The 18563-nt window shown below is 50.9% G+C and overlaps 1 gene segment (V, D, J or C); it reads left to right on the plus strand.

Moving 5' to 3' along the window:
* LOC140843225 (immunoglobulin heavy variable 1-3-like) overlaps window positions 1–9889 on the plus strand; it is a 29771-nt gene extending 19882 nt beyond the window's left edge. Inside the window, 2 exon segments of the V gene segment in view lie at window positions 9427–9490; window positions 9573–9889. Coding sequence covers window positions 9445–9490; window positions 9573–9889 — 363 coding nt within the window.
* The last annotated feature ends 8674 nt before the right edge of the window (window positions 9890–18563 follow it).

Here is an 18563-nt window from a genome sequence, read left to right on the forward strand (position 1 = left end):
GACTCAAAGGCTGAAAGCATGCACGTCCCAAAGGGGGTGGATCTGAGACTTAGGACCAATGGCTATTCTTTTGCTCAGGGTAGTTGGGGGATCTACAAGTTTTGCCATTTGCATCTTAAGAGTGCCATTACTGCCCACAAGTAGGTCAGAGGATTGAGGATGGTAAGCACAGTGGAAGTGGTGAAATGGGCCCAAATGTGCTTACATGTCAAAGGAACTGGGCTGGAACTTCGGTTCACTGATAGGTGGTTATTCCAGAGGGGTCCCCCAGGCAGGGGTCACCACTTACAACTGAATTTAGCCCCTTAAAAGGCATTGGCCTGTGTACAAGGGGTGACCTCATGTCAGTGAGGAAACATACAACTCATTTACTAACATATATTTATATCCACGAGGTGGAGTAGCTGCATGAAGGCAATTTGCCAAACCTCAAAAACTTCATTGGGCAATTGTAAATGCCCAGAGGCAGCATGTCAGGGCAACAATTGAGGCACTTTCTGTAGCCTGATTCACATTTCCCAACAGTACAGCTCATGAACACTGTCATTTTGTCAGCAGACCCAAGGTTTGATGCATGCACAGGGGTAAGCGGAAGCTTCGAATTTCTGGTAGGGTGGGATTGTTATTCGGACCAAAACAGAGTTCTCTCCTTTTGCCCAACCAACAATTATGAAATTTCTAATGTCAGTTTTCCTTTCCTGGGGCCAATTGTAGGGTGTCCCTGGTCAGTTTTTCCAAATTATCGCTTGTGAGAACATCCCTTGGAGCAAGAGAGAAGTGTGGCCGTTTGCTCCCTGGGCGGCACTGTTTTTCATATAAATATCACCAAGGTGGCTTCCTTTGTCCTTCAGGGATGACGTCTAAAATGCCCAGGTGACATAACTCCCAGTGCCACTGGTGGAAGTATGACATCTAATATATTTGAGATAAAAGATGAGGAGAACGCTGGAATAGAAATCCTCTTTGTGGTTTACTGAGTTGTATTACTAGGGAAATTGCAGGCCTGAGAGCAGCTGGAGAATGTCCTGCCCAGACCCTGAGACCATCCTGGTGCTCAGGTCCCACTGACCAACAGGTGGGAATTCTTACAGCTGTGTCCTGCCTGGGTCCTTGGGAACGTATGCTTGGCTGAAGACTGATTGTTATAAAACCTTCAAGCTTTTCCTATTGCTGCTGTAGTCTCTCAGGTCAGCCCTCCATTCCCTCTGCGTGGGTTAGAAGAGTTTCCTGTACATGCCATGGAGAGTCTAAGGTGATCTTCTGGTGTTAATTACTTGTGAAGGGACTCATCTGGATCCAAGTAGTTCCAAAATCACACATCCTAAGAATCAAACCTGAGCTTGAGAATTAAGCTGACCGGGCAGAGGAAAGACCTCTACTCTGAAAACTGTAAGTCACTGATGGAAGGAATTGAAAAGGACACAAATAAATAGAAATCCTTTCCCTGCTCATGGATAGGAAGTTTAATATTGTGAAATGTCCATCCTGCACAAAGCAGTTTACAGACTCAATGCCATCCCTTTCAAAATACAAGTGACATTTTTCAGTGAACTAGAGACACTAACCCTGAAGTCATAAGGAGTGAAAAATTACCCCATATGTCCAGAGCGAATTTGATAATGAACAATGCTTTGGGTATTATGCTCCCTGACTTCAGGCTATGCTACAAAACTACAGTGATTCAACCAGTATGGTCCTGGCTAAGACCACCACACAGATCAGTGGAACAGAATAGAAAGCTTGGATATAAACCTATGCATATATGGTCAATCAATATATAACAATGAGCAGTAAATATACAATGGGAAAGAGAGTCTCCTAAACAAATAGTGCTGGGAACACTGGACAGCTACATGGAAGAGAATGAAATTATATCACTGAATTACATCAAACACAAAGTAAACTCCCAGTGGATTAAAGACCTAAATGTAAGGAAGGAAACAATAAGTCTCTGAGAAGAATTTATAGGAAATAATTCCATGAAATTCACCATGAGGAATTTCTTTATGGATTTGTCTCCCCAGGCACAGTAACTAAGCAAACAGAAATAAGTGGGACGACATCAAACAGAAAAGCTTCTGCACAGCCGAGGAAACTCTCCCCAAAACATAAATGCAGCCTACCATGTGGGAGAATATATTTTCAAATGATATATTCAAAAGGGGCTAATATCCAAAATGTATAATGAACTCATAAAATTCAATGCCAAAACAAAAAACCAAATAATCCAATTAAAAACTGGTCCAAGGACCTGAACAGATATTTTTCCAACAAAAACACACAGATGCCAACAGAAACATGAGAAGATGCCCATCACCAAATAATAGGGAAATGCTGCCCATAACCACAGGGAGGTATGACCTCAAACACCAGACAGGAGGACCTCTGTCCCAGTGACAAGAAATAACAAATATGGGCAAGGGTGCAGAGAAAAGGGAAATTTCCTGCACTGTTGGTGGGAATGTAAATTGGTGCAGCAACCATGCAAGGCTGTATGGAGGATCCTATAGAAAGTACAATTAGGACAGCTAAAAATATGAATGGAAACAACTGAAGGACTGGGAAGGTTTACTACCTCAAGGAAGGAGCATTTCAGGGAAACAGTGATCCCAGGAGTAAGACACTAAGACTTCAGGTCCCAGCACAGTGTCAGGGCGTCTGTGCCACTCAAGGTGGGCTCACAAGGAGCTGCTCTGCCTGCCATGAGTTCAAGGATGTGACAGGGGACACAGATCCACAAACAAGGACTGGGACATGTTCACTCCTCATCCCCCTGTGCACCGTCCCTGTCATCTACCTGCTCCTTCCAAAGTTGGGCCACGACTTCACTATGAAGTGTTTTTCCTCATGAATATTCAAATGAGATGCGTTACACCAGGTTAATTATGGGCATGTCTGTGCCATGAGAGCATCACCCCACAACTGCACCCGCACTGTGGAGCTACTAAGGGCAACACCCCTCACCATGGACCTGAATGGGAGAATCTTCTTCCTGGTGACAGTGGCTACAGGTGAGGGGCTCCCCGTCCCGGGGCTGAGGTGGGGACAGGGCCAGTCAGGCGCACATCATCCCCTCCCACCCCAGGTCCAGCTGGTGCAGTCTGGGGCTGAGCTGAAGAAGCCAGGGGCATCCAGGAAGGCCTCCTGCAAGGCATCCGGATGCACCTGCACTGGCCCTGCATGAGCTGGGGGTGGCAGGCCCACGGACAGGGTGTGTCTGCAGTCAATGCCTCAGAGTTGGGTAAATGGAAGTTTCCAACCAGAATTTCGGCCTGGCAGTGGTATTAATGTGCATATAGAGCATGTTTGCCTGTCAGTGTCCTGTTTACTGCTGCAGAGCCCCAGTCTTTCACAGGACTGTCTGTCCAGGGCAAGGGGTGCAGAGGAAATGGCCATTCCCCCCTCCCCTTCATTCCTGGTACACGTTTGAGGGGATGGGATTGATCTTCCTCAGAAATGGAAGCACCAATACACACAGAAATTCCAGGGCAGTGTCACTATGACCAGGCACACATCCAGGAGCACAGCCCACATGGAGCCGAGCAGTCTGAGACCTGACAACACAGCCGTGTATCACTGTGCGAGAGACACAGTGTGAGAACCCACATCCTGATGTCTGAAACCCTTGGAAATGCTTCCTGACCAGCAGGGAATCCTGGGTTGGTAGCAGGTCCTGGGGCTGTAGGGCTTTCCTTGTCACAGTCTCGGAGTCCCTCTCAGCTGAGAAGAAGGCACGCTCAGAGCAGCATGAACACCGACACTCAGCACTGGGTCTATCTCCCATCTGTCAGGCCAACGGCAGTCCATGACCTTCTCACAGGGCCATCCTGCTGATATGTGAGAATCCAGGCATGGGCAGCGGTGCCAGGTCAAGCTGAGGCCACATCAGCAGCTCCCTCTTCAGATTTCTCATCTGTGGTGGGTTCCAGGGGAAGCACATCCCATGGGACACAGTCCTGCATGTGTCCCTGGCCCTGAGGCAGCCCCAAGGGTCATTGCACAGCTGGGAGCTGGGTAGGGAGATTCCTGATGTGAGATGCTCTCCTGGCACCTACTCATTTCACACTACTGCTAAGGGAAATTATCCCACACTGGGCATAAAACAAAATGTATTAACCTTAACCCTCTGTGGTCAGAAGGCTGCATTCAGATTTATGGCTCTGCAAACACAGTCCTGGGTTGTGTCCACCCCCTGGGACACCCCGGGGACTTTGTTATTTCTCTTCAGCTCCTAGACCCGAGTCCTGGAACCTGTGGGATCACGGCTCCTTCCTCCACCTCACAGCTGAGGCCTATCTTGTGTCACCGGGCACCTTACCCACTCTGGCTGTGACCCAGTCTCCCTGTGTCTTCCCCTGGTGAGAACTATTTGGTCACAGAAGGAGCCACCCCAATACTCCATGGTAATATTTTAATCTCAGTTTCTAAGTTAATTAAACACAACACAATGCCTCTTGTCATTAAGTTAATGTTCACTGGCTCACAGCCTATTCAAACCCCTTCAGTCTATCCTCATGTTCCCAAATTTTCTCAAAATTTCACATGCCAAATACACTCACCACATCCCAACATCCTGCAAAGGGCCAGCCTATGAAAGCAGAAATTCATGTCCAAACTATTATAAATATCATCATCTGTCTCATCCTCTAAGGTCGGCCTCAGTTTCACCTTCAGTAATGCTGACATGAATGGGGTTCACCAGGGAAGGGGCTACATTAGGCCACCTGCATTAGTACATGAGGTGCACGTGCCAGCCTGGCTCTAGGAAGGGGCGCGTCACCATCTCCAGAGACAGCACCAAGAACATGGTGTGTCTGCAGTCAATGCCTCAGAGTTGGGTAAATGGAAGTTTCCAACCAGAATTTCGGCCTGGCAGTGGTATTAATGTGCATATAGAGCATGTTTGCCTGTCAGTGTCCTGTTTACTGCTGCAGAGCCCCAGTCTTTCACAGGACTGTCTGTCCAGGGCAAGGGGTGCAGAGGAAATGGCCATTCCCCCCTCCCCTTCATTCCTGGTACATAATTGGTCAGGCACCTGCCAGTCACCAGGGACCTGCCCACTGAGTTACCCCAAGAGGAAGGAGCTGCAGAGAGGGGAGCCCACTGCAGCAGGAGAGGGAGAGAGTTGGGGAGCACGGAGGGGTGAACGGGGCTTAGGGCACGGCAGAGAGACTGAGACGTGAGAAATAAACATCCTTTCCCAAGCTCTCACTCTTGTTTACTTCGCTCTCATCACATTCATAGAGAACTTGACCAAACTGGGCAATCCGCTTCCTCCCAGAGCCGCCCCTGGCCAGGCGTTACTGTGCAGGACACAGCGCGGTAGGGTGGTCATGTGATCCTAGACACCAACCTGCCTTCAAGGAGGCAGGACAGGCCGGGTACAGGCGGCTCAGGGCACCAGGGGGCGCCCAGGAGCCGCAGAGCAGGATCCGTCCTTGCAGCTGATGCAGGTGGAGTTCAGGGCTGGATAACCGTCAGCACGGGGCTTCCTCTCCATCTATTCTTCTGCACAAAGAACCCCTCTGTGGTCATGATTGTTCACTTCCCACATCAGTCTCTGAATCAGCAGGGGTCACTGTAGTAGGAGGAAACATTCTCACCTGCACAAAAGGCAGTCTGCTCATGGCCCTGACAACCAATTAATTACCAAATATTATATCAGGCATCTTACCGTATCAGAGAGGCCAGCTGGCCTGCACGGTGCAGCCCAGAGATGCTCGGGGACGTGCTTCCGCCAGCAGCTCAGGAAGTGCCAGGTGGGCACCACACTGCAGATGCCTCATGAACCCAAAGACAAAGGAGAAACCCTGGCGGGGTCCACATGGTCTTGGCCCCACGTGGGCATCATTGACCAGAGTGGGCACTGTGCAGGGCAGTACAACCACAGGAGCTTCACGGGTATGCCCAGTCTGATCGAGAAACATGGAGTGTGACAGGAAAGGAGACTCCCCCAGCGGGTTACTGTGGGTCAGGGGGAAGGGTGAGGGTCCTGCTCCCAGGAGGGCTTCTGTGGATTCCGTGTCACACAGGCATCCAGGGAGGGGAGCCGTGCTTTCCTTCATATTTCCACGTGTGGGCAGGGGGAGGGGGTGAGGCTAGAGGTGTCAGCAGTCAGACGTCAAAACAGAGCCTCACGATGTATTAAACTGAAAAGTATAAAATATAGGGGGAGATAAGAGGTCATTATGGGTAGGCAATAACCTGGGTCTGCTGAATGTAAAAGAAAGTTCATAAGAAAGCAAGGAATTATAATAACAAAATAATGCAAATAATGGAATTAGCAAGGGGTGTGACCCAGTCTCAGGAGGAAGATGTCTATTGCTCAGGGTCATGACCTTGTCCTCAAGGTCCTGCATAAGCCATGTTCATTCAAAAGTCAGAGTTTTCTAATAGCCCAGCTTGAGGGGATGTGTGGCAGTAGACTTCTAGGTGTTGAAAATTTAAATTGATGCTTTAGTTTCACCCCAATGAGCTGAAGTTTGTTTCACCCCAAATTTTAACATCTTGAATCCTAATGCCCATAGTGATGGGTTAGGTGATGGGGTGTTTAGTAAGCACTGAGGTCAGGAGGCAGAGCCCCATGAGTGGGGTCCGGGCCCTCGTGAAACAGCACTGAGGAGGCTCCATGTCCCCTTCTTCCACGTGAGGTCACAGGAGGGACAGCCCCCCAGGAAGGAGGTTCTCCCCAGAGAACCCAAATTGCTGGCACCGGAACTCAGGATCCCAGAACCCACAGCTGTGAGAAATAAAATTCTGCTGTTTGTCAGCCACCCCGCCTGTGGGTCATCATTACAGCAGCCAGAGCAGAGGGTGACCCTGGTGAGCCGGGAGCCGGACACACTCTCCGGGTTTCCCCATCAGCGCTGCTACTTAACACTCCCGATGAAACCCCTTCAGTGAGGTTGGAGGATGACCTCCGATGCTCCTCCCAGGGCACAGAGTGATCTGCTCCCCTGGAACAGAAGCTGCAGGAGCACAAGGAGCAGGAGCCCTTTCAGGGGACGGTCATGCACGGTGGGGGCACAGGGGGCTCTGGTACAGGGAGGACAGCGCCTGGGCCGCACCCACCCTGGCGTGGGCCTTCCCTCCAGTGCCTCCAGGTTCTCAGATGGGATCCACCCCCCCTCATGGCTCTGACGGGGGGAGAGGACTGATCGCTGACAAATCCCTGAGACCTCCTCCAGGCAGACCCTCAGGGAAGGGCTCTCCCGACCTGTGTTCTGGGGCGGGAGGGGATTCCTCCCTGCTCTGGGCCCACCATCATGTGATGCCACCTGTTGGGTGAATAACACTGAACAGGGTTTTGTCTCAGGGAAATGGACTGGGACCATGCACCTAGGTAGGTATTTGGGGGCAGCAGATGTGCTCAATGAGCAGATTTGTGAGGGTCACAGCCCAGAGAAGTTCCACTGAAGCCTACTGTTTAATCATGAGGACATAATGCCCTCCACACACATGAGACCACCCAGGGTTAAAAGAGCAGATTATGCTGCAGGTGCCACAGGACACACACGGTGTCTGCACAAGGGGACTCGGGGACATCCAGAGGGAACACTCACAGCAAACCAGGGAAGGGACAGCTGTGCTGTTCTGACATCTTCAGCTTCAAGACGGAGCTCAGGACCTTCCCCTGGCCTGAGACACTTTCTCTCTCTGCCAGAGGTTCCCTGTCCTCATGGGATTTGTGGGGCATCAGGTGTGTCCCAGGCTTCCACCAGACCCACAGACCAGGAGTGAGGAGGTGGGGGGCCCGCAGGGACCTGGCTGGTGCCGTCCTTGGGGACAAAGCAGGGAGTCTGATGCTGCGCCAGATGCCAGGCCTGAGGCCCATGGACAGGGGGTCAGAGGGGAGGTGACCAGCAGGGTAGAGCCCCAAAGATGGGCAGAAGTGAGTCCCTCATGGTGGCCAGGAGTCCTGCAGAAGCCGGGCACCCCTCACGAGCTGGACTCACTCACCTGCCCCGGCTGCCCCTCCCCTCAGGTGCCCCGACAGAGCAGCCTCCCCAGAGTCAGCTGGAGGGGAACTGCCTCACCCTCACCCTCAGGGGTCTCCCCTCCAGGCCTGGGCTGCAGGGGAAACAAGACTGCTGTGTAGTGACTGGGCCAAGAAGGGACAGGGCCCCATATGTATTTGAGGAACACCATGTCCCACTCTCCCTGGGCATCTGCAGGATCCTAGGTGCTGCAGGGACAAACACACAGACATGAACGTCCTAATCTGTGCTCTGGAAGGTTCACTGTGGTTCTCATGGAGAGGGGAAGTCACTGTCCCCAGGCCTAGAGTTAGTGTGGGGTCACTGCCCATGTGCTATACACAGGGAGGGGCAAGTCTGGAGTCAGCAAGAACACCACCTTCTGTGTGTGCATGCGTGTGTGTGTGTCTCTAGGCATGCAGTGGGTTTGTGTATGAGGTCAGTATGTGCAGATCCATTCAGGTGGTACCTTGTGCAGAGGAGCCTCAAGGAGAATCTATGCCCCAGAGCCCTGAGGGTCTGGACTCACCCTGAGTGTGGACTGTCACGCCTATGGAAGCTCCAGGGAAGGGGCCCGCTGGGTGGCATGAAGTACCTCCTGGTCTCTGCGCAGCGCATGTGGGTTTAGTATGGTCCCCTCACTGTCTAAGGAGACCATGTCAGGGCACGTGGTGCCTGAACGAGCACCTGAGGTAGGACACAGCCACTTACACGGGACTAGAGGTGCTGAGGGAAATGGCCTGGGGAACCAGGCATGCAGTGCCCTGTAGGATGGGGGCTGGGCTGCAGGGGGCGCTGCTCCCCAGGAGAGGACTGCAGCCCTGGAGCAGGTGCAGGGAATGAGAATCCCTTCCCTCCTGGGGCCTGGCACTGACTTCCTAAGGTATTTAAATACAATTTAAAGATGCACACAGACAGCTGCTGTGAGTTATAAATACCCTCTTCTTGAAGAAGTGTTTACCTAACGTGATAAGGCAATGGAGAGCCACCCGCAATGCAGGCATTTCCAGGGTTTCTGCAACTCTGAGTAGGAAGAACTGCAGGACGTGGAGGGATTATTAACTGACTGGTGCAGCACTGACAGACAATGTGATCCCAGGAGTAAGACACTAAGATTTCAGAACCCAGCACAGGGTCAGGGGGTCTCCGTGCCATTCAAGGTGGGCTCACAGGGAATAGGAACTTTGGAGGGGCTTGTCCCCCAGTGTAAGGAGCCTTGTCTACACTGAGCTCAGGAATGTGAAGGGGACACATATCTGCAAACAAGGACTGGGATTCTTGCTCCTCAAACCCCATGGACTCTTTGTGCACTACCTGCTGGTTCTCAGGTAGGACACATCCTTCCCTATAAAGTATTCTGCCTCATGAATATGCAAATGAGCTGGGGTACACCAGGTTAAAGATGGGCATCTCTGTGCCCTGAGAGCATCAGCCCAGGAGTGCACCCTACAGAGCACCGCCCCTCACCATGGACTGGAGCTGGAGAGTCCTCTTCCTCCTGGCACTGGCTGCAGGTGAGGGGCTCCCCTGTCCCTGGGCTGAGGAGGGGACAGGGCCAGTCACAGGCATGTCAGTCCCTCCCATGTCCTCCCGCAGGTGTCCACTCCCAGGTCCAGCTGGTGCAGTCTGGGGCTGAGCTGAAGAAGCCGGGGACGTCCGTGAAGCTCTCCTGCAAGGCGTCCGGATACACCTTCACCAGCTACTATATGAGCTGGGTGCGGCAGGTCCCTGGACAAGACTTCGAGTGGATGGGATGGATCTACTGTGGAGATGGTAGCACCAAATATGCACAGAAGTTCCAGGGCCGAGTCACCATGACCAGGGACACATCCACGAGCACAGCCTTCCTGGAGCTGAGCAGTCTGAGACCCGAGGACACGGCCGTGTATTACTGTGCGAGAGACACAGCGTGAGAACCCACATCCTGAGGGTGTCAGAAACCCTGAGGGACAGAGGGTGTGCTGAGCTGACGAGGGGACAGGGGACGATGACTTCCTGACTCCCTCAAACCAGATCAGGAAGGAGACAAAAATATAAATATGTCACAACACTAACAAGAATTAGAAAAAGAACACTAAAAGCAACAGTTGCTTCTTGCCGCTTGAATCTGTGGAAAGGCCAATGAATATCTCACAGTGACTGAAGTCCCTTTGGACCACTTGCTCTTTGCCTCCAGTGAACAGCTGATTTTGCAAGAAGTCAGAATATTAGCAGATAAATTGTCCTGCACACAAGGAAAACTGATTTAACGATCAATTTCCTAAATTCTAAAACCGATAGAAAATTCGGGTTTCACCCATAAGTCAATTCTCCCATAAGTGTTGGATCAACCCCACCCTCCACCACACACTGTAACCTACAATGGAACTAAAAATATAAGTTCATGAATGTCTTTCTTAAATGCACAATCATATGGCATCTCCACCATTACCCAGGGGATTTGCCTCTCCCTGTCAGCTCTGATGGCATTTGCACTCTTGGAGTCTCAGGGCACCATGCCCACTGCCAGGACCCCAGACCACCCACGTATCTGGCTAGGCCCCCTCAACACCCTTCAGGCCTTACTGGCCACCAGCAGTTCACCAGTAAACCTTCCTGGTTGAGATTTGTAACGTGAATGTGATGCTGCTGGAAGCAGCGGTGAGAAGGCTGTTCCTGGGCCACTTCATTAGACCAAGTCCCTGTTTCCTCCTTTCCCTGCTGGAAGCTCACCCTGATCAAAGGCCCCTGAGAGGATGTGTCGCATCATCTCTGGGCGGCACGTGCAGACGGAGCTGGGTTACTGTGCCGGGCAGGGCCGTGCGCATCTCCTGGGACGGAAGAAGCCCTGCCCGTCAGCGGCTCATAGTCTCTCTCCAGAGATTCAGGGCAAGTCGTTGGCCCCACAGACGACTGTCTCCTGAATCAGGGAGTCCTGGGCGCTGCTGCCTCGCCCTGTAGCGCCCAGTCTTTCCAGGAATAAAGAAGGCAACTGTGACTCAGAAGGAACCAAATTGGACTGTCTGTCTCCGATGTAAGCGACGCAAGCCCTTTGTCATCCCTCAGCAGCCGGTGGGCCCGGCCAGCACGTCTCCCCCCTCAGTGCCCCCTGAGGCACCCTGGCGCCATGTCAACCAGAAAGCAAAGCTCTCAGTTGCTTCACCAGCAAAGGGGGTCTAGGTGGGAACAGCAGGGACCGCACTTCAGGAGGAGCGGTGGCTCAGCCCCGGGCATGTGCAGGGAACACAGGACAGCATGGTCCTTCCTGGAGCAAGGGGGCCTTGGGGGACTGTTCTCAGCAGAAAGCCCACGGGGGGAAACTGGGAGTTCCAGGTGTCATGGCTGCTCATTGGCTGGGTCGTAACAGCCTCTCATTGGTTGGACTGTTGCCAGGGGAGGTGGAAACTCTTCCTCCTCCTACTTAGCGTTAAAGCAGCCAGAACAGTGTGAGTTGCCAGGTGTCCCTCCCTTCCGTCCTGTGGGCTGTGCAGTTGCACTTCCAGGAGGGCGGGTGTGAGAGGTCCCCCTGCAGGCCTCTGATGCCTTGTCAGTCAGGTTCCTCTTTATCAGTTTTCACACTGCCCCCCTTTCAATCAAGATCTTCCATCAAAAGCAACACTGATCCAGAGACAAGTTTTCTGTATTGAGTGACCATCAGTGATAGGGACATTTCGGGGCTGTCATGTCCTGTGTCAGAGGGTTGTTTCAAAGCCCTTGGAAACACTTCTGGCCACATTTGAGTCACAAAAAGGGTTGGGGGTGGGGAGCTCTCAGGCTCTTCCCATCCGTAATGCATATCCAGGTGATCATAGGTGGTGATCGCCTTGGTACTGAGTACATCACCTTGACAGAAGTTTAAGAGGTGACACCATACAGAGCTTAGAATAATCATAGAGAACAGAAGCAATGTGCAATCCCAAATTGGCCCTTATGCTTTATTTTAGAGCAGAACAGATCTCCCATTCTGGCAAACGCAAAGGCAGCTATGCCTCCTGGAAGTCCCTGCTGAAATTGCCCACAAAAGCAGAATACGGGTCATTGTGAGAGCTCACTGAAGGAGATAACTGAGTGCATCTGAGTAAACAAAGGACAGGTGTGAACACGGAGCAACAGCTGACGAACATTTTGCAAGCAGCAGAAGCCAAAGACACTTCAACAGTAGTATCATCTTGATCAGCACAGCCTGTAGGAATCCAAGGTCAGCTAACAGTGAAGCTAAAAGAAAGACTTTGGCTGTGCCTAGCTCACTAAGCCCTTGGAAAGAGCTCAAGGGATTGTACTGTGGCGCTTCCAAAAGGACCTAAGCTGAGATGGGGTTTCCCTGTTTTTACAAAGGTTTCAGAAACTCATGAAGGGCGTTTCATTTACATGAAGGAGAAAGAAGCAGGAAAGTTTTCCAGGCCGCATCCCCGTGATGTGGGAAAGCTGTGTTGTGAGGTGTCGCTTGCTCCCCTTCCGGGAAATCCTTACTTCCTGGTCGCCTATGGAGCTCAGGCCAGGCAGGACTTGGTGCCTTTCGTAAGATGAGTCAGAAGAAGCAAGGAATGTATTCCTTGGAGCTTGGTGCCACCAGGGTTGGTTAGAAGCACTTAATAAGGGTGAGAGATCCAGTAAAGTGGAAGAGAATCATTCTGAGGTCTTTGCATTAGACCACATGTCCATTTTGTAAGGTTTGATGCTTACAGTTTCCATATCCTGGAGTGTGGGGTGAGAAGCTTGCTCTACCAAAGTGTTGCTCTTTTCAATAGAAGAAATTAAGCCTTTACGGTATTTCCAGCATATCCTCTTATCAGCTGTGAGTCAGACGAGGCAGGGGCCACATGCAATTGTGCGGCCCAAGACTGACTCAAAGGCTGAAAGCATGCACGTCCCAAAGGGGGTGGATCTGAGACTTAGGACCAATGGCTATTCTTTTGCTCAGGGTAGTTGGGGGATCTACAAGTTTTGCCATTTGCATCTTAAGAGTGCCATTACTGCCCACAAGTAGGTCAGAGGATTGAGGATGGTAAGCACAGTGGAAGTGGTGAAATGGGCCCAAATGTGCTTACATGTCAAAGGAACTGGGCAGGAACTTCGGTTCACTGATAGGTGGTTATTCCAGAGGGGTCCCCCAGGCAGGGGTCACCACTTACAACTGAATTTAGCCCCTTAAAAGGCATTGGCCTGTGTACAAGGGGTGACCTCATGTCAGTGAGGAAACATACAACTCATTTACTAACATATATTTATATCCACGAGGTGGAGTAGCTGCATGAAGCCAATTTGCCAAACCTCAAAAACTTCATTGGGCAATTGTAAATGCCCAGAGGCAGCATGTCAGGGCAACAATTGAGGCACTTTCTGTAGCCTGATTCACATTTCCCAACAGTACAGCTCATGAACACTGTCATTTTGCCAGCAGACCCAAGGTTTGATGCATGCACAGGGGTAAGCGGAAGCTTCGAATTTATGGTAGGGTGGGATTGTTATTCGGACCAAAACAGAGTTCTCTCCTTTTGCCCAACCAACAATTATGAAATTTCTAATGTCAGTTTTCCTTTCCTGGGGCCAATTGTACGGTGTCCCTGGTCAGTTTTTCCAAATTATCGCTTGTGAAAACATCCCTCGGAGCAAGAGAGAAGTGTGGCCGTTTGCTCCCTGGGCGGCACTGTTCTTCATGTAAATATCACCAAGGTGGCTTCCTTTGTCCTTCAGGGATGACGTCTAAAATGCCCAGGTGACTTAACTCCCAGAGCCACTGGTGGAAGTATGACATCTAATATATTTGAGATACAGAGATGAGGAGAACGCAGGAATAGAAATCCTCTTTGTGGTTTACTGAGTTGTATTACTAGGGAACTTGCAGGCCTCAGAGCAGCTGGAGAATGTCCTGCCCAGACCCTGAGACCATCCTGGGGCTCAGGTCCCACTGACCAACAGGTGGGAATTCTTACAGCTGTGTCCTGCCCGGGTCCTTGGGAACGTATGCTTGGCTGAAGACTGATTGTTATAAAACCTTCAAGCTTTTCCTATTGCTGCTGTAGTCTCTCAGGTCAGCCCTCCATTCCCTCTGCGTGTGTTAGAAGAGATTCCTGTACATGCCATGGAGAGTCTAAGGTGATCTTTTGGTGTTAATTACTTGTGAAGGGACTCATCTGGATCCAAGTAGTTCCAAAATCACACATCCTAAGAATCAAACCTGAGCTTGAGAATAAAGCTGACCGGGCAGAGGAAAGACCTCTACTCTGAAAACTGTAAGTCACTGATGGAAGGAATTGAAAAGGACACAAATAAATAGAAATCCTTTCCCTGCTCATGGATAGGAAGTTTAGTATTGTGAAATGGCCATCCTGCACAAAGCAGTTTACAGACTCAATGCCCTCCCTTTCAAAATACAAGTGACATTTTTCAGTGAACTAGAGACACTAACCCTGAAGTCATAAGGAGTGAAAAATTACCCCATATGTCCAGAGCGAATTTGATAATGAACAATGCTTTGGGTATTATGCTCCCTGACTTCAGGCTATGCTACACAACTACAGTGATTCAACCAGTATGGTCCTGGCTAAGACCACCACACAGATCAGTGGAACAGAATAGAAAGCTTGGATATAAACCTATGCATATATGGTCAATCAATATATAACAATGAGCAGTAAATATACAATGGAAAAGAGAGTCTCCTAAACAAATAGTGCTGGGAACACTGGACAGCTACATGGAAGAGAATGAAATTATATCACTGAATTACATCAAACACAAAGTAAACTCCCAGTGGATTAAAGACCTAAATGTAAGGAAGGAAACAATAAGTCTCTGAGAAGAATTTATAGGAAATAATTCCATGAACTTCACCATGAGGAATTTCTTTATGGATTTGTCTCCCCAGGCACAGTAACTAAGCAAACAGAAATAAGTGGGACGACATCAAACAGAAAAGCTTCTGCACAGCCGAGGAAACTCTCCCCAAAACATAAACGCAGCCTACCATGTGGGAGAATATATTTTCAAATGATATATTCAAAAGGGGCTAATATCCAAAATGTATAATGAACTCATAAAATTCAATGCCAAAACAAAAAACCAAATAATCCAATTAAAAACTGGTCCAAGGTCCTGAACAGATATTTTTCCAACAAAAACACACAGATGCCAACAGAAACATGAGAAGATGCCCATCACCAAATAATAGGGAAATGCTGCCCATAACCACAGGAAGGTATGACCTCAAACACCAGACAGGAGGACCTCTGTCCCAGTGACAAGAAATAACAAATATGGGCAAGGGTGCAGAGAAAAGGGAAATTTCCTGCACTGTTGGTGGGAATGTAAATTGGTGCAGCAACCATGCAAGGCTGTATGGAGGATCCTATAGAAAGTACAATTAGGACAGCTAAAAATATGAATGGAAACAACTGAAGGACTGGGAAGGTTTACTACCTCAAGGAAGGAGCATTTCAGGGAAACAGTCATCCCAGGAGTAAGACACTAAGACTTCAGGTCCCAGCACAGTGTCAGGGCGTCTGTGCCACTCAAGGTGGGCTCACAAGGAGCTGCTCTGCCTGCCATGAGTTCAAGGATGTGACAGGGGACACACATCCACAAACAAGGACTGGGACATGTTCACTCCTCATCCCCCTGTGCACCGTCCCTGTCATCTACCTGCTCCTTCCAAAGTTGGGCCACGACTTCACTATGAAGTGTTTTTCCTCATGAATATTCAAATGAGATGTGTTACACCAGGTTAATTATGGGCATGTCTGTGCCATGAGAGCATCACCCCACAACTGCACCCGCACTGTGGAGCTACTAAGGGCAACATCCCTCACCAATGGACCTGAATGGGAGAATCTTCTTCCTGGTGGCAGTGGCTACAGGTGAGGGGCTCCCCGTCCCGGGGCTGAGGAGGGGACAGGGCCAGTCAGGCGCACATCATCCCCTCCCACCCCAGGTCCAGCTGGTGCAGTCTGGGGCTGAGCTGAAGAAGCCAGGGGCATCCAGGAAGGCCTCCTGCAAGGCATCCGGATGCACCTGCACTGGCTCCTGCATGAGCTGGGGGTGGCAGGCCCACGGACAGGGGTTTGAGGGGATGGGATTGATCTTCCTCAGAAATGGAAGCACCAATACACACAGAAATTCCAGGGCAGTGTCACTATGACCAGGCACACATCCAGGAGCACAGCCCACATGGAGCTGAGCAGTCTGAGACCTGACAACACAGCCGTGTATCACTGTGTGAAAGACACAGTGTGAGAACCCACATCCTGATGTCTGAAACCCTTGGAAATGCTTCCTGATCAGCAGGGAATCCTGGGTTGGTAGCAGGTCCTGGGGCTGTAGGGCTTTCCTTGTCACAGTCTCTGAGTCCCTCTCAGCTGAGAAGAAGGCACGCTCAGAGCAGAATGAACACCGACACTCAGCACTGGGTCTATCTCCCATCTGTCAGGCCAACGGCAGTCCATGACCTTCTCACAGGGCCATCCTGCTGATATGTGAGAATCCAGGCATGGGCAACGGTGCCAGGTCAAGCTGAGGCCACATCAGCAGCTCCCTCTTCCGATTTCTCATCTGTGGTGGGTTCCAGGGGAAGCACATCCCATGGGCCACAGTCCTGCATGTGTCCCTGGCCCTGAGGCAGCCCCAAGGGTCATTGCACAGCTGGGAGCTGGGTGGGGAGATTCCTGATGTGAGATGCTCTCCTGGCACCTACTCATTTCACACTACTGCTAAGGGAAATTATCCCACACTGGGCATAAAACAAAATGTATTAACCTTAACCCTCTGAGGTCAGAAGGCTGCATTCAGATTTATGGCTCTGCAAACACAGTCCTGGGTTGTGTCCACCCCCTGGGACACCCCGGGGACTTTGTTATTTCTCTTCAGCTCCTAGACCCGAGTCCTGGAACCTGTGGGCTCACGGCTCCTTCCTCCACCTCACAGCTGAGGCCTATCTTGTGTCACCGGGCACCTTACCCACTCTGGCTGTGACCCAGTCTCCCTGTGTCTTCCCCTGGTGAGAACTATTTGGTCACAGAAGGAGCCACCCCAATACTCCATGGTAATATTTTAATCTCAGTTTCTAAGTTAATTAAACACAACACAATGCCTCTTGTCATTAAGTTAATGTTCACTGGCTCACAGCCTATTCAAACCCCTTCAGTCTATCCTCATGTTCCCAAATTTTCTCAAAATTTCACATGCCAAATACACTCATCACATCCCAACATCCTGCAAAGGGCCAGCCTATGAAAGCAGAAATTCATGTCCAAACTATTATAAATATCATCATCTGTCTCATCCTCTAAGGTCGGCCTCAGTTTCACCTTCAGTAATGCTGACATGAATGGGGTTCACCAGGGAAGGGGCTACATTAGGCCACCTGCATTAGTACATGAGGTGCACGTGCCAGCCTGGCTCTAGGAAGGGGCGCGTCACCATCTCCAGAGACAGCACCAAGAACATGGTGTGTCTTCAGTCAATGCCTCAGAGTTGGGTAAATGGAAGTTTCCAACCAGAATTTCGGCCTGGCAGTGGTATTAATGTGCATATAGAGCATGTTTGCCTGTCAGTGTCCTGTTTACTGCTGCAGAGCCCCAGTCTTTCACAGGACTGTCTGTCCAGGGCAAGGGGTGCAGAGGAAATGGCCATTCCCCCCTCCCCTTCATTCCTGGTACATAATTGGTCAGGCACCTACCAGTCACCAGGGACCTGCCCACTGAGTTACCCCAAGAGGAAGGAGCTGCAGAGAGGGGAGCCCACTGCAGCAGGAGAGGGAGAGAGTTGGGGAGCACGGAGGGGTGAACGGGGCTTAGGGCACGGCAGAGAGACTGAGACGTGAGAAATAAACATCCTTTCCCAACCTCTCACTCTTGTTTACTTCGCTCTCATCACGTTCATAGAGAACTTGACCAAACTGGGCAATCCGCTTCCTCCCAGAGCCGCCCCTGGCCAGGCGTTACTGTGCAGGACACAGCGCGGTAGGGTGGTCATGTGATCCTAGCCACCAACCTGCCTTCAAGGAGGCAGGACAGGCCGGGTACAGGCGGCTCAGGGCACCAGGGGGCGCCCAGGAGCCGCAGAGCAGGATCCGTCCTTGCAGCTGATGCAGGTGGAGTTCAGGGCTGGATAACCGTCAGCACGGGGCTTCCTCTCCATCTATTCTTCTGCACAAAGAACCCCTCTGTGGTCATGATTGTTCACTTCCCACATCAGTCTCTGAATCAGCAGGGGTCACTGTAGTAGGTGGAAACACTCTCACCTGCACAAAAGGCAGTCTGCTCATGGCCCTGACAACCAATTAATTACCAAATCTTATATCAGGCATCTTACAGTATCAGAGAGGCCAGCTGGCCTGCAGGGTGCAGCCCAGAGATGCTCAGGGACCTGCTGTCCGCCAGCAGCTCAGAAAGTGCCTGCTGGGCACCACAGTGCAGATGCCTCATGAACCCAAAGACAAAGGAGAAAATCTGGCGGGGTGCTTATGGTCTTGGCCCCACACGGGCATCATTGACCGGAGTGGGCACCGTGCAGGGCAGGACAACCACAGGAGCTTCACGGGTATGCCCAGTCTGATCGAGAAACATAGAGAATGACGGGAAGGAGACTCCCCCAGGGTTACTGTGAGTCAGG

The sequence above is a fragment of the Manis javanica genome, chromosome 8 (assembly GCF_040802235.1).
Source record: "Manis javanica isolate MJ-LG chromosome 8, MJ_LKY, whole genome shotgun sequence".
Classification (NCBI taxonomy): domain Eukaryota; kingdom Metazoa; phylum Chordata; class Mammalia; order Pholidota; family Manidae; genus Manis; species Manis javanica.